Below are 20614 nucleotides of genomic sequence, written 5' to 3' on the forward strand. Positions count from 1 at the left end.
AGGGATGATTCTAAGTTTGACATCAAGGGTAGAAAAGTGGAAGCTGCCCATGTACTGAACCCAGAAAACCCGGGGGAGGGGGTGTTGGGGGAAGGAGCTGTTCATAGCTTGCAGGATAAGATCTTAGGTTCCAAGGGAGGTGTTTCTGCTCAGGTCAGAGGAGGAGTCAGATCTGGCTGCAGGGGTCCGTGGGAGCCTCTCAAGCCATGGCATTTGAAGCAAGGAAACCTTTGATAGCTGTCTGTCCGGCAAGAGATGAGAGCAGCCAGAAGCCCTGAAGGCTGAGCCGTAAGCCTCCTTGTGCGGTCACTGGCTGGGCAGAGTCAGTCTAGAGAGAGGAGACCCAGGGAGGGAGAGGGGAGAAGAGAGGGGGAGGGGGAGGAAGCAGTGAGAGGAGGGAGAGGAGAACGCTCAGGTTAGTTAAGGAGGGAAACTCATCTTTGTCTCCTCCAGGTCTTCCCGCCACAGTCCTTTCATTCTACCCCCCACCCCGCCTCCCACCGCCATCCACAACCCCTGAGACAGGGTCTCACTGTGTAGCTCTGGCTGTCATGGAACTGGCTATGTAGACCAGGCCTGCCTCTGCCTCCTGAGTACTGGGATTAAAGGCATGAACCATTCCCCCGGCACATTCCATAATCTTTTTCCTCTTTATCTCTGTTTTTCCTCTCTTAGCCTCAGCATCCATCTCTGCTCAACCCTTAGCCGTAGGTCTCAGGCTTCCAGGGTTCGGGGATCCCCAACAGGCCTATACCATTCTCCGGAGATGGGGGCGTCACCACCGGCCTGCGGGTCCTCGTGCCTCCTGCCCGTGTAATGCGCTCTAATATTTATTTACATGCCTTTCTGACTATTATTTATTAAGGTGTCGCTGCCAACTGTGTGCGGGCTAATTGCTCTTAATGTGCCCCCTTCTGGTTCCCACAGCGACGTCTTCCTGGCTGCAGAGCCTGCACTGCCGCCGCCGTTCTAAGCTGGGAAGCCAAGGACATAGCCCAGGACTGCTCAGGACAGGGTGCAGGAGCGCTCAGAGGGTGCAATCCTCAAGGTGGGGACCCGGACAGCACTGGATGGGAATCTCGAAGCTAGTACTCCTGTCTGTGGTGTGGCTTGAAGTCTTGGGATAGAGTCTGCTATTAAGCCTGGGGTGGGGTCTGGATCCAGTAGAGGACTTTAAGATCAGGAATGGTACGGGGAATCAGGGTGGAGTCCAGTAAAGGTGGAGCTTCTGAGGATCCAGAAGTGGATAAAAAATCAGAATGGTACCCTGTAGGATTGGGGGACTTGGGCAGTCGGGAAGAAATGTGGGGGAACCATAGTGAGGACTTTGGGGTGACACTGGGAGGTATCATGGGGATGTGGAGGGCCCCTCCCTCATTAGTGCAAAGCCGGAGGGACTAAGGTTCAGACAGCGGTGCTTGGGTCTGTGGGCGGACAGAGGGACAGCAATGCATCTCCATCCTTCACCCTAGGGGCAGGCGACTGCGTCTCCCTGCTCCACCCACGCAGGCGGCTGCCTCTGCATTCGTTTCTTCCAGCGTCAGCAGTGGCGCTGGAGCCGGAAGGAACTATTTAATTGGCAGGATTTTGGGTTAAAGACAGCTGTGGATTCTCTGGCTTCCGAGAGGAGCACGTGTGCACCGGGGTGGGGACAGGAGGAGGAGAAAGAGATTGAGAAAGAAAACCCTGGTTTGCAGAGTCTTTAGAACAGTGGCTCCCGACCTTCCTGGTACTGCGACCCTTTTCCACAGCTCCTCATGTTGGGGTGAGCCCCCCCCCAGCCCCAGCCATCAAATTATTTTCGTTACTACTTCAAAACTGTAATTTTGCTGCTGTTATGAATCGCAATGTGGATATCTGTGGTTTCCGATGGGTCTTAGGCGACCCCTGTGAAGGGGTTGTTCAACCCCCAAAGGGCCACGACAGATATGTTGAGAACCACTGCTCAGAGAGAGGAGATAGAGCAGGGGTGGGTGACCGACTGGGAGAGAGAAGGAGATAAAGAGGAGCGACAATGGGTAAAATGGAGGCAGTGGGGAGACTCCGGCTTGGCCAGGCTTGTTCCCGCTCAGATTTTTGTCCATTCTGGGTGGAGGCCCTCGTGTGTCTCTTTTGCCAGGACCACCTATCTCTGTGCAGTTACATACCTTGGTTGGAAGAGGACATAACCTGGGAGTATCTATCCTAATTATATTACTGGGCTGGTGGTTTAAGGTGTCTGCTGGTTTTTAGGCCTTAGCAGTGTTACCCTGAAGTCCCTCCCCCGTGAGCTGGGAACTATATATTAATAACACCCAGTGAACTGTGTCCCCATTCTACTCAATAAAGACTGGTTGAAAGGTAGCTGTTCAGGGCCTCTGAGACCTCCTGCCCACCATCCCACATCTCCTCTGGCCTGGGAGGTGTGACTTTTAGGATGGCCCAACATCTTGGTTATAGTCAGATGCTGGCTGGTTTAGAAGTCCTTGTATTCTTCCCAACAGAGCCAAGTCTCTGAGGGATGGTGGTTTGTTTTTTGTTTTTTGTTTTTTGTTTTTTTTTTTTTCATTTCATTCAGCTTCTTGCCTAAGGTGAGGATTTCAAGAACTCAGCACCTAGCTGGACTCCGAGCTTTCAGGAATGGAACCTGCTTGGTTAGTGGTTGCTGGGACACAGGGACGCCATTTGCTTTCTACGACCTGGTTCCTCGGAGCACAGTTCTTCATCCCTGGCCAAGATGAATTCAGGTTGGACTCTGGATCCATAAAGCTGGGGACTTCAGTCCCAGGAGGGAAGACCTGTCCTCAGGAAAGGTGACACAACCTTGGAAATGGTGAGGTGAGGTTGGGACAATATTCATTACCTGTTCATGGGTCTGGAATAAGATGCTGAACTCAAGTCGGAGGGAGGGAGGGCTCGAATTCTTCTTCTTCTTTTAAAAAGAATGGAGAAACTGAGGCTTGGGGAGAGGAAGGGACTTGCCTAGGGGCTTGAAGTCCGTGTACCTGAAATGCTTCATACCATGACCCCATGACAGCTAAGAGCTGCATCTTATATCTATCTCACTGTGGCATTGTAAGGGTTTCAGGGTCAAATCCCTGGTTCCGGCCTCAGCCACAATACACTAGCCAACAAGGAATGGTGAGAAGCAGACTTAGTCAGTATTGAGAAGAGGGGCAGGGAAAGGAAAAGATAAATGGATCCAGGGGCCTCAAGTTCACCATAAACTCACCGATGAGAATGCTGGGTTCAAACAGGGAGAAGTGGAGCAAGGCTGAGAGGTAATTAAATGCATAATTACGTGACCATGGTCAAGGTGTGGTCTTACCCATAATTCTTTAAGTTCCAGTCCTATGAGGTCTGAGGAGACTTCGGCCATCTTTTTCATAGTGCAGAGGCCTAGGGTTTAGTTTACAAGTTGATCTGCTCCAGGGTGTAGCCTCTCCGTTACAGACACTTGTTCTTAACTTGGAGTGGTGGCCTGCATCAAGACGTTGCTGTTTCTTACGGCCCGAGTGAGGAGTCAGTGCTTCTGGACCAAACCAGTTTCTAAGTGTCCGTTACAGTATTGGGGCTGGGGGTGGGGCTTTCCACAACAAGATGTCTCTGTGTGGCCCAGCCTTTCTTCCACCAGTTTCCAGTTCTTGATTCCCTTCTGAACCTTTCCACCCTGATTAGTTGTCAGCCATGGCTCCCCCACACTTCTATGCGTGCATGCACACCCTGCCTGATCCCCCAACAGTGTCACCAGAGGGCATCCTTGGGCTCCATGAGGATGGCTGTTTGGGCAGATTTGAGAACCTTTGGTCCAGCCCCATCCTCCCCAGGGCCTCAGTGTCTCCAGCTATAAAGTACAGTGGGTGTGGGCGCCTGGGTTCCTGTGTATCAACTCCAGTCTGACAGCTTAGGGCTGCCCTGCTGGGAGCATCTAGGTTCTGAATTCCCCAGGCCAGGGCCTGTCTGCTGCTTCCTTTGCTTGGGGGGTGGGGGTAGCAATGGGAGCAAGTACTGGTCTGCAGGAAACAGTCTGGCTAGAGAAAAGAGAAAGATCTACCACGAATTCTCCTGTGCCCTGAACCTCCTGGTCCCAGATGGCTCCTTGTTAGGGATAGGAAAACATAGGGTTCTGTCTGTCTTCCAGGGAGGGCATAGGCAGCAGGACTTGGGCCACTTGAGACCGTGCCGGCAGTCCTAGTAGCTGATCAGGAACAGATTTCCTTTAATTAAACTTTGAGGAAAACAAAAAAGCTTAAGTTGAGTACAAAAGGCCGGCCTCCTTTCTAAAAATCCCAGCCACCTCAGCCCACGTAGCTGAGCAGGGGAGTGCTTGCACATAGTGCTCTCACTCGCATGTGGAAACCAAGGAGCCTTGGAGGAAGAGCAACCTTGACTCCTTGAACTGAGCCATTAACACATGGGAGGTGAGGAGAAAACACCATGGAGGACATGGAGCCTGGGTCGGGCAGGCCTGGGTTTGAATCCTTCCCACACAGCTTTCTAGCTGGATGAATATACTGGCTGGTTTTGTGTGTCAACTTGACACAAGCTGGAGTTATCACAGAGAAAGGAGCCTCAGTTGAGGAAATGCCTCCATGAGACCCATCTGTAAGGCATTTTCTCAATTAATGATCAGGGGAGAAGACCCACTGTAGGTGGTGTCATCCCTGGGCTGGCGATCCTGGGTTCTATACGAGAGCAAGCTGAACAAGCCAAGGGAAGCAAGCCAGTGAGTAACATCCCTCCATGGCCTCTGCATCAGCTCCTGCTTCCTGACCTGCTTGAGTTCCAGTCCTGACTTCCTTTGGTGATGAACAGGAATGTGGAAGTGTAAGCTGAATAAACCCTTTCCTCCCCAACTTGCTTCTTGGTCATGATGTTTGTGCAGGAATAGAAACCATGACTAAGACAATGACCCTGGACATACTTCTTTAAACTTTGGAGTCCTTGTGCACAGTACCACAATGATGTATCCCAGAGTCCCAGGGAGCAAAGGACATTCACGGCCCTTCAAATGATAGCTTGGTTATTGTTCTTTTTAATTTTTTTACTAAGCAAAGATGATCTGGGTGACTTTGTACTCGGCCATTAAAGAGCTCTGCTTTAGCTAGCATCCCACTACCCTGTTCTTCCTTAACAGAGCTTCACCGAGCTGCTCTGTACCCTTTGTCCTGTGTTCTAGTTTGCGTTCTGTTACTGTGATAAAATACCATGACTAAAAGCACCTCGAGGAGGGAAGGTTTAATTGGCTTACAGGTTACAGTCTGTAATCAGGGGAAGATAGGGCAGGAGGAGCTTGAGGCAATAATCTATCTGAAGCCAGGAGCTGAAGCAGAGATCAGGGTGGAACTCCTCTGCCCACTGACTTGCCCACATGGCTTGCTCGGTTAAATTCTTATACCCAGGACTACCTGCCCAGGCATGGCACCGCCCGAGGTGGCCCGGGTCACTCCAGATCTATCGTTAATCAACAAATCGCTCTACAGGCTGGGCTGATGGGGCGTTTTCTCAACTGTGTTTCCCTTTTCTCAGACGGCACTTGCTTGTGTCAAATTGACATACTTAACAAGTCAAGCACTTATCTAGGACACATTGGTGTGTATTTACCTGATTTTGTGTTGCTTGTCCATCTATCTTTCCTAGAAGATCTGCCCTGTGGAGGCAGTGGCCACAGGTTCAAGGCTGCTCCAGAATGAGATACGATCTCTTTTCTCTTCCATTTTTTTTGGGGGGGGAGTGTTCATGTATGTAGCATATACATCCATATGTATATGGATGGATGTTAGCATGTGCACGTATGCGTGAGTGTGGGCATGTGGAGGCTCCAGGTTGATGTCAGGAAATGTCCCCAGTCGCTCTTCCACTGAGAGTTTATTGCAATCAAACCCAATCTGCTCGCTCTTGCTAATCTCGGCCTCCAGCTGGTTCTGGGAGCCCCCTGTCCCCATGCTCTGAAGCTGGAGGTCCCCATGTTCACGCAGCACTCATGTGGGTTCTGGGAACCCAAACTCTCTTTTTCCTGCTTGTGGAACAAGTACTTTAACCACTGAGCAGTCTCCTCAGCCCTGGGACAGGGTCTCTAAAGTGGTATTTTTAGGGCCGGCAAGAGAGCTCGGTGGGTAAAGGTGCTGTGACAATTTAATTTCATTCCTGGAACCAGTGCAATGGCATGTGCCTGCTTCTCCATCACACACACACACACACACACACATACATACACACATACACACTCACACACACACATGCACACACTCTCACACACATGCACACACTCTTACACACATGCACACTCTCACACACACATACACACTCACACACACATGTACACACTCACACACACATGCACACACTCACACACACATGCACATACCCACACTCACACCTCCACATCCCCCACTCACACACACACACAAAATAATGATGCTAACACACTTAAAAGGGGGCAGTTTAGCTAAAGTGAGGTTATCTGGGTGGGCCCTGACTCAGGGTCTTTATAAAAAAGGAGTGCTGGAGATAGGAATCCTTGGGGAGGCTGCACAGTAGCTGCCTGTATTAAAGCTTCATGTGAAGTGCTTTGCCGGGGCAGCCTAGCATGGCAGGGCAGGCAGGACTGTGTTTGGCTTCTAGGCTTAGTAGGTGACATGGCTAGTAGATGGTGGGAAAGATTCTCGGTGTGACAAGTAAGAAGTGACCAGAAAGTGGGACTGATAACCGCCCCCACCCCCCTGCCCCAATCGAGGTGGGAGATCTTGCCAGTCAGGTTGAGTTCGGACTTCCCCTCTAGAGGCAGTGGGAGCCCTGGAAGGTGTTTGAGCTTTCCCTGGTTGCATTGTGGAGGCTGGATATGAAACCATCATCTGCAGGCAGGGAGAGCAGGTGGCAGAGAACAGCAGGGATCTAAGCAGAGTCTGGGGTGGGTGCGTCGGGGAAGAGTGAAAGGTGGTACCTGTCGGAAGTCAAGGTCACTTTATATCCCGATTGCAGCCTCTCCTCCAATCCCACACTCCCACCACCATTCTCCCTTTCCCACTCCTCCCCCATCAACCTGCCAGGCACATCAAGGTGCATCGGGACTAAACTAGTCCTTTTCCTCCAAGTGCAGACAAGGCAGTCTAGCTGGGGAAAAGGAGTGTGAGTCAGGCTTCACCCAGCAACTGATGGAAACAGATGCAGAGACCTGCAGCCAGACATTAGGCCGAGCTCAGAGAGTCTTGTGGAGGAGTCCAGGGGAGGGAGTTGAGGGAGCCAGAGGGGTCCAGGACACCATGGCGGCTCACAGAGATCGAGTCACCAGCCAAAGGTCTCCACTCTTAAAATTCCAACTGTCTCTTCTTTTCTTCCCCCTGAATTGGTGATGTTTTGTATGACTAAACTTTTCTACTCAGCGTGCAAAGCTCATGGAACTTGGGTCATTTCAGGCCCCTTCTTGAGTGAATGACAGAAAGGATGGTTCCCCCCCCCCCCCCAAGCTGGTCACTGCATGAAGCCAGCGCTCAAACAGGTGCTATGGGAGTGGCAGAAGCTTTGCTTTGAAGGATGTCCTGACCAATGAGGGAGACAGAGAGTTCTATTTGAGAACCCTCCTGTCTGATGGAGGACATAAAATCCTTACCCTTGAAAAGCCTCCAATCTGATGGTGGCAGGCTGGTACACAGCACTGGGCAGGTACACCTGTTCTGAAGATCTCTGTACACACACACACACACACACACACACACACACACACACACACACACACACACAGAGAGAGAGAGAGAGAGAGAGAGAGAGAGAGAGAGAGAGAGAGAGTATAGAGAGAGTATATGTGTGTGTTGGGAGCTCCTAGTCTGATGGAAGAGACAAACCATTCCCCCTCACCTCCAATAAAATATGAAGTTACTATTGAGAGGAAGTCTGGGCAGGAGTGGGAATAGGAGAATGAAGCAGGGAGTGTGGGATTGGAGGAGAGGCTGCAATCAGGATATAAAATGAATGGATGGATGGATAGATAGATAGATAGATAGATAGATAGATAGATAGATAGATAGATAGATAGAAATAGGCATTGTATGATGTGGGGAGTGGTGCAAATATATTGGAGGAGAGGAGGAGTGGGCCAAGCAGGCAAGGACCACATGGTTACTTTCTAGGCAAAGGTGAACCACCCTGGAGTCTGAACACACAGCTGTGTACATGGCACCTGTCAGCAGGCTTCTGGGCTGCTACAAAGTGCTTGCGTTTAGCAGAGAAGAAAGACTGTTGGCAGGAACAGCTTGGGTCCCACCGTCCATCTCTATGCTTACCTCTCAGTTCCCAAACCCAGGCTGTACACAGTCCTGGTCTGGGAAGGCAGTGCACACCCATAGCGCCCTCTGCTGGACATCAGGACGGCACTGCCAACTTGAGTGCAGAAGAGGTCTGGGAAACAGCACCTGCTGTCCGGCAGTGAGTCCCAGGTTCTCAAGTCACCCATGCTGGGTACACAGGGAAGGTGTCAACGCCTGGGAGAACAAGTATCTGTTCTCTGGAATGTCTGAGGCTTTCCTGGGACTAGCTTGTCTTAGGACGGCTGAGAAAGCTGCAGGAAACAACTTCCCTGCTGTCGGCTGAGCTGGGTTTAAAAGTGGGGTCTGAAAAAAATGGGGTCTGGCCCACATTCTAGGTATCTGGGATTGGAAAGGAACCTTTGCATCACATGTCACTAAGATGATTCAGAGGTCATTGTGCACTAGAGGATGGGTGATCCCTTCTTCTTCCAAAGCCCTAGATCTGAGGCGGCTGGGCCTTGGGTATGTGCGGGCTGGGGCTCCCAGGGTCACAGGAGGAGAGTGAGTGCAGCTGGGGCCTCTAGTAGAATGATGGAGTTTGACAGAGTGGGGCTTGAGTCCTCTTGGTAGACCAGGGTGAGAGTGACCTGAGAGCTCGGGGGAGCTCAGGCTATGGAGTGACAGTGCCCTACAGGGAACAGGCTGTTGTCAGGCTCAGAATCCTGGGTGTGGTCACTTCCTGTCATACAGGGATGCTGGCACTAGCCTTCAGCGCATCCTTACTGCCTTCCTGGCCTGGCCTTTACAGGAGGGATGGTAGGAGGTGAGGATGCAGTGCCAGCAGGGTGCCACTGACTGCTTTAGCTCAGCCTGCTGGCCTCCCCCATAACCTATGGGAACTGGTAGTGCTTCACAGCGATGTTTGGGGGCCGGTGGGAAATTCCTATTTCAGCCAATCATTTTCCCCGCAATCCACAAAGGATCAAGTTTTCCATTGCTTTGACCAAAATTCCTTAAGAAGTAACTTAAGGGTGCGGGGTTCTTTATGTCTTACAGTTCAAGGGCATACAGTTGATCATGGCGGCACATCGGTAGCCAGGAAGCAGAGGCTGATGGAAGGTGGTGTTTAGCTTACTCTATGCCTTTCATGCAGCCTGGGACCTTAGTCTATGGGGTGTCCTACCTGAAGCGAAGGCAAGTCTCATACCTCAGCAAAGCCAATCTAGCGATTCCCCTCATAGACATGCCCAGAGACTCGGTTCCTAGGTGGTTCCAGATCATGCCACATGGACAATCAATATTGACCACTGTGGGGTGACCAGTTTGGGTGAAAGAGGTGAGTAGCTTTGTGATGTGAAAATGAGCCTTATGCTTGTTTTGGGGGAGGGGAGGACAAGTTTGGTAGCTTGTGGCCTATTGAACAAACACATCTTATGACTGCTGTTTAATTAAACATGGATCTGGGAAGGAGCACAGAGGGAATCAGCAATGTGTGCTGGTAGGGCCTTGGCGAAGCGGCCACCATGTTTTACGTCTGTGTGTCTCTGGACTGACTCTCCAGTCCCTGCATCAGACAGACAGACAGACAGACAGACAGACAGACACAGACACAGACACAGACACAGACACACACAGACACACTATCAACTTTAAAGTTCATCATCCTAATTTTAGACTATGTCACATGACGTTCAGGGAAATAAGGCATCCTATCCTGGGTAAGTTAGGAAGTCTCAGTTGCAAGCATCCTTCCTGGTCACACTCGGTTCCAGAAGGCTTGGGAATAGCATACAACGCAGATGAACTTGAACACTGCTAAGAGAAGACAAGCACGTCTGGCTTGGGTCTTCCACTGGATAGTGCCAACATCTGTGTTGGTTTGACTGGTGACTTTCTCAGGCTGTCAGGACTGCTCAACTGGTTCACTTGTGACAGGCCAGAAGGAATCTGCACCTCAGGGCGGTCCCTAGCCGATGTCTGAGTGGCACTGGTACTCACATGCCTTGTTTCTTTTAAACCTGAGGTTTTCATCTCTCTGGTTCCCAGAATTCCTGGTAGGACAAGGGCACCTGTCTATGGTATTAACCCGAGTAACAACATCCATTTACCCAGTGGTCCTTAACATCTTTGTTGCATGGCTGTGTCCTCTGGGTTGGATATTGCTGGAGTCTTGAAACCATAGCAAAAGTGAGCACCCTGGGGGTGGGTTAACACTCTCTCAGGAGGAAGGGATGGAAAGGCTTGGGGTTCTTGCTAAGGTCATTTCTTCCCTGGGGTTAAATAAAAGGCAAACAGTTGCTTGGGGACCATTTAGAAGGTCAGATTTTTCATGAGCTTTCTGGATGAGGTCACACTCCGAGGTGGATTAGTCTCCCGAAATCACCCCTTTCTTTCTCTTGGAGTCACTCATGCTCCTGTAAGTAACCACAATAAATAATAAGTCACTAAGTTGGACTTATAATGGCTACATTTTCTCCTCTATCTGGGGTGAATAGGTGTTTATGTACGTCTCTCTAGAAAATAGAGTACAACATTCCATTCCGCTTTGTACTTCTCCCCGCGTTTCCTGGGCTCTCCCAATTAAACCTTCGATGTCCACATGGGGTGTCTTTATCTCAGGCTCTGCTTCTGGGGAACCAACTATGACCAACTTCTCAGTTTTTTTTTTTTTTTTTTTGGTTCTTTTTTTCGGAGCTGGGGATCGAACCCAGGGCCTTGCGCTTCCTAGGTAAGCGCTCTACCACTGAGCTAAATCCCCAGCCCCAACTTCTCAGTTTTAAAACATCCCCACGACCTTTCAGTCCCCAGCAAACCGAGACCCTCAGTCACCTTAGGGGGAGCCCTTCCCAAGGCAAGTGCAGGTCACTGAGGAAGGTGAACTGGTCCCTGTCCTGCTAGTTTGGGCTCTGAGAACAAAAGGACCAGACACAAGTACAATCTTGTCACACTGACTTTTTATGAGCCGAAAGCCTGTAGGAGGACAGGAGCTACCATGAGAAAGCAGCCATCTTTTTGAAAATATATCGCCAAACAGTTCCAGGGGAGATATAGCTAAGCAATGAAATCCGACAGTGGGTCTCTAGGACTTACTTCTGCAACATCAAGGTGACTGGCTACATCAGGCAAGGCGGCAATGTATTTTCCAAGAAGCAGGAAGTGTCTAGGCACTGTGAGGTCGTTGGGGCGAGCAAAGACAAATACAGGGCAGCACATGATAGGTAGGCACTTGAGGCTCTGTCTCACAGGGACAAGCACCGGCCATGCCACTGAGCCAACAGCTGGAACTATACCGGATGTTACTGCATGACTGCATGGACACAGGAGGTTTACCTTAGGAGTGGCTGTAAGCCCAGGACAGCTGGCCCAGAGTCTGAGAGGATTGCAGTGTCAACAGGGGACATCTCACACAGGCTTTGTTGCACGGGGAGGCAGTGCTGGTGTGAGGCAAGTCACCGGGCCAGGGCAGAGGTGAACACAGGGGTCAGGACACTTCCCAGCCATGAACTGTTGGATTGGCCGAGCATGATTACAAGAAAGTTCCTGGCCTGGGGGACAGATCTCTGTGGATCAGGTTGCCCAGTTGAGCACAATGCTACACATGCCCCTGTCCCAAGTATATTCAGTCCCAAGTGTATTCAGTGGCACTGTAGAAAGAGCAGTGCTAGAATGCAGGGGTGTGCCTCTTCCTTGCTGCCGCCGTTCTAGTTTCTGTTTGGGTGGTGGGGGATAAAAGCTTCTCTCACGTGCAGTAGCAGTGAACGCATGCCCCATGCCCTCCCTCTCCCACCTTAGGGCACTGAGAATTTAGAATGCATTTGCCTGGACTACTCTGGCATGGTACAGTATGTCAGCGTTGAAAAAGGACCTAGAACCCCACATGACAAGTGCCGGGGTGTCAGGCAGGAGAATGGGGTAGGCAATCTCTAGGGAGAGGGCCACTGTGGTCAGATGGGGCAGGTCCTTTCCTGTACTTTCTTCTTATGAGTTCCTGCCAAGGGCAGTGGCCGGTAGAGAAATGTGTCTCTCAAATAAAGATGTCAGTGGGGTGCAGGCAAGATTTAGAGGAAACTTCTAGAAACCTTTATTGGCAGGTGAACCAGCAAGCAGGGTGGTGGTGGGGTGGCTTGCTTTCTCACTCATCTGAAGGGCAGATGAAGACCAGGAGTTGGTAATGGGCGTGGCCGCTCCACTCTTCAGCCATTATCAGGCCAGCTCAGGTCATGGAAGACACTCATTGCCTTCAGACTGGGGACTGGTTGGAAACCAAGGCTGCATGTTTACAAGTGCAGAGTGAGCCAAGGCTGGGCCTTACAGATGGGTCCACCTATGGCAGGAAGTGGACCCATAGAGCATCCCGTTGTAAGCGTTCCCCCCCTCCCAGGAAACAGAACCCATGATGGGCACTTCACTCTGGCTGATAGTGTGGCCAGCTCTCCTCATACCATTAAGAGTGTCAGAGCACTCAGAAATCTGCAGAACTCAGAGAGTGTTAGGCTGAGGCAATGCTCACAGAGAGCAAGGCCATGGGGCTGGAGAACGGGTCAGTCAAGATAAACCCAGTCCTGGACCAAGGAGCACCAGAGGGAGTCACAGAAACTCTTCCAGGGCAACTTGCTAAACTCCAAAGGGACAGGTATAGCAGGGACTATTTCACGGGACTTAAGTACAGCAAGCACTCCATAAAGGCTATTTAGATGTTAATGCTAACTCAGGGAAATGCCAAAGACAACCATTTTTCACCTGGGTACCTTAAGAGAGCTGCATGCTGGTGACCTCCTTGGAAACTGGTGGTGCCATTAACCGGTTAGCATCCTGATCTGGCATGCGTCTGTTTTCTGGGGGATGGGTTGGCGTTCCCTGGTATGTTTGTCACACAGAAGTTTCTGTGAGTGAGTAACAGGTTTGGAAGAGCACATCTAATAGAATCCTATCATTCTACAAAAGGTAGGAGGGCCTTAGAGGAAGACAGCAATTTTCCAGAGGTCATACAGCACAAGGGTGGCTGGGTTGGTATCACCCCGCAGGCTCCTCAACCTTGGTCCATGGTTTTTTTTTTGTTTTGTTTTGTTTTGTTTTGTTTTTTACCACCGAAGCCAGTGAAGATGCCGGCTGGACAGTCTCAGTGGCCATTTCTTCACACGGTGAGGATGTTGCTGTCCCTTTGCAATGACCTTGAAAGTAAAGCTGACTTACCGAACTAAATGGGATGAAGTCAAGTTCACCTAGATCGTAGGGTCAACGGTACAACCTTTGAAGACCTTTGTGTCCCTTTAGCTGTCTCTACCTGTGCTCACTACCTATGGCTCTATGGTTTCCTTAAGGACCAACCTTTTGGTCATCTGCTTGGCAAGCCAGGCAGTGAGTTATGGAGGCTGCAAGTCATCCCAACGCCACTGGAACACTCTTACCAATGTTTCTAGTCCAGACAGTCCCTCTCCCAGTCCTTGGGTTATTGAAAACCAAGGGATGTGTTTCTTGGTACTGTGGTGCTGGGAGGGTGAGTCCACGGCCACAGAGATCAACAATTACTTATGCATCAAACACAATGCTGTGCTCTGGCAGCTGATGCGTGGGCAGATCTTTGTAGGGATCTAGTGCTAATTCCACAGTGGGAGAGAGGTTGACTGCCCCGGGTCGTGGCCATTGTCCTGCCCAGGTCCTAAGGCCCTAGGATCAAGCTCATGGGCAGATGCTGTCTAGACAGCCCAACTTGCTCATTGCTGGAGGAAGAGAGGGGCCTGGGGTACACACACATGTTCAAAGTCACACAGAAGTACAGTGAACCCATGCTTACCAAGAGGCATGACAGCAGAAGGACGCTCACTAACTCTAGAAAGCTGAGAGAAGGGAGGTCTCTCACTGAGGGAGCATCAAGACAGAAGCCCAAGTCCTTATGTTCTGATTCACGGCCTGGCCATTTTTTTCCACTCATAATGACCAAGCGTAGACACTACCCTTGTCAGCCTGAGGAAGCTAGAGCTGCTGGCTGAGTAGAGAAAGTAGTGGGGGTTTTGATGGAGTAGGGGATTGTCAAGTCTTTCCCCTATCTCTTTGGGACCTTGGGGAGGACAATCTCAATCTCTGTCCCTCTTGATGACACTGATATTAAGCCAATATTCAAGAATTCTGCCATCAGGGGCTGTGAGGTGATTTCTCCCCAGAGAGCGAATTGAAGCAGAGGCTTTCAGTGAAATAGCGAAGGGTCTTTGCCTCCTCAAAAGGGACCCTCTGGGAAGTTGCCTCTGTGTAGTTGGAGGGCCAGGGCAGGGGACAACGTCTGGGAGCAGAACATCCACATCCTGTTAGGTCTGCATCTTGTCTCTTCACTTAGCTGGTGTTCTGGGGAAGTGCGCCCCTCCCCACCATCCTACTCCAGCTTCTAATACAGATCGTTGTGAGGCTGTGCACTGGCACAAAGACCATGAGGCCTCCACGGGTTCCTTCAACCAAGATTTGTCTCACCAAAAAGGAAATGTTGAAGTCTTTCATGTCAGGGTCTTAGGGACTACTTTTAGAGATAAAATGTTAGAAGCTAAGACCTTAGGAGCAAGGGATTTATGGGGTTCATAGCTTCTGTCTCAGGATCTGGGCAACTAGTATCCTTGGTGAGTTCCAGACACACTTCTGGGGAGTGTGAGTGGGGAGAGGCAATGCCAAGGCATTCTGACACTAGTCCAGGGGTATCACATGCAGCTTAGATTGGGGAGGCCCCCACTCTCAGCTCCTGCTTTGAAATGCCAAGATTCTTCTATCCCCTTTGGTATCCAGACACACTGCATGCAGTCAAACCTGTTTTTCTGCTGCACAGAAGTTTTCTGTCAGCCAGATGATGTGGTACAGTCCCCTGGCTAGAGACTCCACTATCCCAGAATGCAATGCACACAGATGTGTTCCTCTAGCCCCTCAATGCAAATGGAGGGAGTCACTCTATCCGACAACAGGAGGTGTGTAAATTATTTAAGTCTGGTCGCTTCACTGACTCCTGTGAGCCTGCCTATTCTAGACTGACTCTGCAGCTCCCATCTTCTGTTTCGACTGAAAGGGAGTCTATCTCCCACCGTCCTGCTCACGTCTTCCTAGACAGGAAGTCAGACTTCATACCATGGACTCAACTACCAGTAGTGCACAGTACTACTAGGAGGAATCTCTTGCAAAATCTTGGGAGCGATGGTTCTCTAGTTGACTTGCCAGTGGGATTTAGAGCCTCTGGACTGTTACCATGGAGACACAAGCCTATCCCACAATGCAGTAGACAGGGGTGGTGGTCTGGATCCTGGAGCAAGCTTGTGGTTCTTGTCTTTGATAGGTTTTCTTATCTACCTTTTTTTATTCTGGACAGGGATATTGCTCTCCCTAGTACATGCCGACATGGTCTTTCTCCAGGGAACCCCCCCTCCCCCGTGTGTGTGTGTGTGTGTGTGTGTGTGTGTGTGTTTCTCTTGCCATGCCCCAGGAGCAGCAAGACCTGGAGCTGCTTGAAGATCTGAATGGGAAGAATATTGGGTCCATTAAAAAGAAAATCTACCTCACCCTCTTGTTTTGTAGAAGGGGAAACTGAGGCCCTGATGGAGCAGTGACTGGTCTAAAGCTACTAGGTGGTAGCAAGGCTGAGATTAAATTCAGGCCCACCCACTGCCAGTCCAAGGCTCTTTCTAGCAACACTCTATTGGCTACGGCTTTCAAAAAGTTCCCCTATCAACCAAAACAGCCCATCACCCCTCTCCCCACCCCTTACATATAATTTGGGTTGTAACAGAGCATATTGAACTCCAGGTTCTCATCCCAGTGTCGCAGGAGCACGAACAGCTGGCGAGCAGTGGCCTTGATGGTGCTCAGTGTGCGGCCCTCGGGCACCTCCTGCAGCTCTACCCACGAGCTCGCCTTGGCAGCCACCAGCTCCCACTCAATGATGTAACTAGCTGAGCTGTGTTCCAGCCACGCCAGCGCCACCACAGTGGCCCACAGCTTCCCCGTGTGCTCCAGCAGCTCACTGGACTCCTGGTCTGAGCTGTCTTTGGCGCCAGACTTTAGGGAGATGTCGTCAGAGGGTGGAGGTGGAGAGGAGAGACTGGTGCAGTCCCCTGGACTCTGGGTCTTCAAATCATGCCGGCGGGTGACGAGGGACATTCGGAGGCAGTTGAAGGGTGAGGTCCACTTGAGTTTCTCCATGGGGATTTGGATGGTCCTGCAGAAGACTTCATTGAGCAAAAAGGCTCCCGAGGCCAGCTGCAGAGACACCTGAGAGTAGGGAAACATCTTCATGAGCCTCAAACTTCTCAGCTCATGGAGTACCAGGCCACAGAAAAATCCAGGTCCACACAGTCTGTTCTTTTATCTCCTCCAGCCCACTCTGCCTGGTTGAGGGCATTTTCAGGATACCCAAAGTCAATGGGGCCTGCCCTCACTTTGTCCTCCAACATTGAGAGCTAATCTCTCTAAGCTAAATTCATGAACTATCCAGCCTTGAGCCCGTCTCTTCCCCTGTGCAGGCCCTGCTTGGCCACTGGGAATTTTCAGACCTGTCCATCAGATTCTGGTCTGCTCACCCTGTCTCCACATGTGGACTGACCACTCTCAACTCCTAAAAGGCCTCTGCACACTTTCCCTACCTCCCCTCTTTCCTCTCCAGTGCTCAGAGGGACCTTCCTCCACAGAGCCCAGATTCCACATTCTCTGAAAGTCCAAACAGTTTCCCAGTCCAGCATGTGATTTATAAAGCCTGTCACCACCTGGCCCCAATTTCCTGCGTTCTCACCCCTTGACTCCATTCTCCAGATACCAAGCTACATCGTCTCTAGGCCTTTAGCCATGACTCCTCAAGATTCAGGTCTTGGCTCAGCCACTGCCTTCCTCCAGAAGTCATACTCCATCCTGTCAACACTCAGGCCTCAGGATCACACCATCAAAGCAAGCCTCTCCTCTCACGGTTCCCAAGGGGTAGGATCGCCCCGTTCCTTGTCTGGCTTCTGTTGGATACTTTCTCTGAAGAACTATGTATATCCAATTCAAGGTCCTCTCCCCTGCACTGAGCCTGACTCACTTAACACCGGTAGAGTGACAACAATAAGTGTAAGTGCTTGGCTGCCCTTGATATCTGGGGATTCCAAATGGCGCCACACTTGGACCTGGGTGTGAATGCTCCAACTGGGTGTGAATGCATGAGGGGATATACCCAGACAGTGCCTTTCTTTCATGGACCTATGAAAACAAACTCAGGAACCCCCAAATGTGGCAGGACCTACCTGCCTCATTCCTTGACTCCAAGCAGTGGGCTGTAGAAACAGGCTCCTCTCCCCACCATAGCATACTGGGCCACCTACAGAGCTACTTTTGAAGCCAGGATGTACCCTTGGGATGTGACTTTAACGGACTCGGAAGCATTTCGAGGTTTATTTTTATGTATTGAAAACAGACGCATGGGTATTGTAGGACAGTTCCAAGGCAAGGATAGTAGATCACCGAGAAGTTTCTTGCAGCTAAAACTCACACTGCAAGCAGGGACACCTGACAGCTCCCTCTGCCTTGGTGGCTACTTTGGGTGGGGAGTTCTAGGAAGCTCAGGAGTGCTTTGGATAGGACTGCTAAGAGATCCTTCCCTGTGAAGAAGGGAGGGCAAGGGCAGGGGCTGACTTCTGGAGCTCACCAGTGGTACGTAGTCAGAGCTCTGGCTGCCTGGGTTTACCTCTGGAGCCTTGGGCAATGATTTGCTGAGAAAGTTTTTGGTAGCTCGGGTCAGCAGCCTGGATTTGTTGAGAATCAACCTGTGCAGACAGAAACAGTTTCTCTGGTCATCCCAGCCCTCTTGTGCCTACTCAGAAGCCACTGAAAGGTGGACCCAGCAGATGGTGCCCTCCAATCTCCTCACTTGACAGCCAGGGAAATGGAGGCCTGGAGAAAGCAGAAGGTGGCCATCCCTAACTTGTCTCTTAGCAACAACGGGGCAATGAACGGGTCAGCGTTTTCCTAGGCTGTCTATAGATACCAAGTCCTTCTGAGTCCAGTGATGAGAAGATTCCTAAGAGAGTTGTGACCGTTAATACTGTCAGCTTGACAGGATCTAGCATCAATGAAGGGACAACTCTCTGGGCTGACTGAGAAAAGATCTACTCTGAATGTGTGTGGTGCCGTCCCATGGACTGGAGCCCTGGACCGAATAGAAAGGAGAAAGGAAGCTGGGCACCAGCATCGGTCTCTCTCTGCTTTCTGGCTGCAGGTGCCATGTGACTGGCCTTCCTGCCAGGATAGACTGCACCCTCAAACCAAAAAACCCTTCTGTGAGCTGCTTGTGTGTGTGTGTGTGTTTAAACCGAAAAAGGGAAAAAAAAAGCAACAATTTATTGACTTTCCCAAGGGTGTTTATGTTTAAAGAGACCTTGGGAATTGTGGGGGATGGTGAGGCAGCCTGAGTCCCAGCACACTGTGGTATCCCTAGGCCACAGGGCTTTTAAAGCATCCTGGAGGTGAGACTGGCCCTGCCTTTGACATCAGGAAGAGGAGTGAAAGCATCGTGATCTCACGGGGAAATTTGACTTACCTAGATCCAAAGATGGCCTCGGAGGCCTTTGTGGAGGACAGAGAGCTGGTGGACAGGTTTTGAGGGGGACCTGGAAAATCACAGAGTGACAGACTTAGACTTGACAGGGGCCCTGTCCACCCAGTCACCTCCCAGCTGGGGAAACTGGTTCTGAGTGGGGTGGGAGCTTCACTATGTACAGGTGGCACCAGGATGTGGACTGATCCCAGGTACAGTGGGTCAGGTGACATAGGTATGGGGCAGGTGAGCCTCTAAGGTTCTTACAGGCAGCCCTGACATCTTCTGGGAGGTGACTGTAGGGGCTGTGTGACATAGGTATGGGGCAGGTGAGCCTCTAAGGTTCTTACAGGCGGCCCTGACATCTTCTGGGAGGTGACTGTAGGGGCTGTGACAGTTTCACATCCACCACCCCATTTTCGGATTAGGCACTGAGTTGACAACCCTGATAGAGTTTGCCACGCTGGGTGTGATGCCTCCACCCCATCCCCCAAGCTAGAAATAGAGGGCCCCAACTCTAGGCCTAGCTCTATAACAAACTTGCAAAGTGGACTTTGGAAAATTATTTCCCCCTTTTAAGCCTCAACTTCTTCATCTTTAAACTGGGGGACAGTCCTGTCCATCTCTTGATAGCTGTTTTGAGACATCAATGAAGGCCCGGGCACTGATGTCTCCATTGGTGCAGGGTTACCCCTGCCCTCCCCAATCCACCTTCATAATAAGAGAGTCAGCCCCAGTGGGCTGCTTACCTTCTGCTGTAGCATACTTCTCATGCCCAGGGGATGGGGTCTTATTGAAGGTTGAAGTAAGGCTTTCATGTAAGGCTGTAACAGAAGATGCCAGTGGGGCCTGGGCACCCCTTACCCTTCCCTGTATCCTACCATGCTGGGTTCAAAGTCCTAACACCTCTACACACTAAACCATGGGCCCTTGGTAATGTTACTTATCAGTCTCCATTGTAAATTGGAGTTGAGGACAACTGTCTTACAGAGATATTGGAAGGAGTCAGGGCTTGGTGCTTCACCAAGCGCTGGCCAAGTACTCAGCGAAATCTCAAACTGCAGACCTCACGGGGAAATGAGAGGGAGAGCTTCAGGATGGGCGTCAGGGTCTGGGTATGGTGGGCATCTCCTCCCCAGGTCTGGGCTGACTGAGATGTTCATTGCAGGTTTCCAGGAGGCGCCAGTACATGGCGCCAACTCATCAGAAAGCTTTGAGGCGCAGTTTCCCTGTCTTTAAAATAGTCGTATAATCATGGTTGATTGGGGTGGTTAGAATGAGAAGAAGCGTCCCCAGGGACTCGTGGGGTTGAGCACTGGGTCCCAGTTCGTGGGACAGTTTAGGGTCGTGGGACAGTTTTGGAGAGATTGTGGAACCTTTAGTAGTCAAATCTATTGGAGGAGCTATGTCACTGGGGGGGGCGGGGCTTGAGGTTTGGATTCTCACCCTACTTCCTGTTCTCTTTCTTTCTGCGTCCTGTGTGCGGATGAAAGCGTGACCAGCCAGCTTCCTGCCCCCACCACCACTCAAAAGCCTGGGAAACCCTGCTCTTGTTACCAGACGCCAACCACAGACCACAAGGGATCCTTTCTTCCCTAAGTTGCTCTATCCTGAGGCTGTTTTATTCAGAGGGACGGAAACGTAACCAAAGCGATGCTCCATCAAGATGGCGACCATTGGGATCATCAGTCTGACGAGACTGTTTGGTGGGGCAGTGTGACGTAAGGGAGGGTCTAAATTATAGAAAAGAGGCTCAAGAACAAACACTTTCAGCAATGCTTTTCTCTCCCCAAACTGGGTGTGTGTGTGGGAAGCGGGGGAGGGCTCATTGGCACAGAACTCTGCATGAGGATGAACTAGA

At 50.9% G+C, this 20614-nt stretch overlaps 1 protein-coding gene and 1 long non-coding RNA gene across 7 annotated transcripts in view; one reads left to right on the top strand and one right to left on the bottom strand.

Annotated features, from left to right (window-relative positions):
• Positions 1–874: 874 nt before the first annotated feature.
• The window catches only part of LOC108351047 (uncharacterized), a 20222-nt gene continuing 482 nt past the window's right edge, over positions 875–20614 (top strand). Inside the window, exons 1-3 of one of the 2 annotated variants that reach the window (XR_001838095.3) lie at positions 875–1048; positions 2558–2817; positions 20247–20614. The exon at positions 20247–20614 is cut by the window's right edge and continues 482 nt beyond it. This is a non-coding gene — a long non-coding RNA (uncharacterized LOC108351047). Of the gene's footprint in view, positions 1049–1357; positions 1766–2557; positions 2818–20246 lie in introns of those variants that run through there. The other variant, XR_005505061.2, reaches the window with a different exon arrangement.
• Vwa5b1 (von Willebrand factor A domain containing 5B1) overlaps positions 15513–20614 on the bottom strand; it is a 67557-nt gene continuing 62455 nt past the window's right edge. For 4 of the 5 annotated variants that reach the window (XM_063287792.1, XM_039110065.2, XM_006239199.5 and 1 more), the window contains 4 exons: positions 19503–19577; positions 18757–18826; positions 17866–17983; positions 15513–16460 (listed from right to left, as the gene is read on the bottom strand). In XM_063287792.1, coding sequence (XP_063143862.1) covers positions 15954–16460; positions 17866–17983; positions 18757–18826; positions 19503–19577 — 770 coding nt within the window. In that variant the 3' untranslated portion in view covers positions 15513–15953. The remainder of the gene's footprint in view (positions 16461–17865; positions 17984–18756; positions 18827–19502; positions 19578–20614) is intronic. The other variant, NM_001107988.1, reaches the window with a different exon arrangement.

Source organism: Rattus norvegicus, chromosome 5 (assembly GCF_036323735.1).
Source record: "Rattus norvegicus strain BN/NHsdMcwi chromosome 5, GRCr8, whole genome shotgun sequence".
Lineage (NCBI taxonomy): Eukaryota > Metazoa > Chordata > Mammalia > Rodentia > Muridae > Rattus > Rattus norvegicus.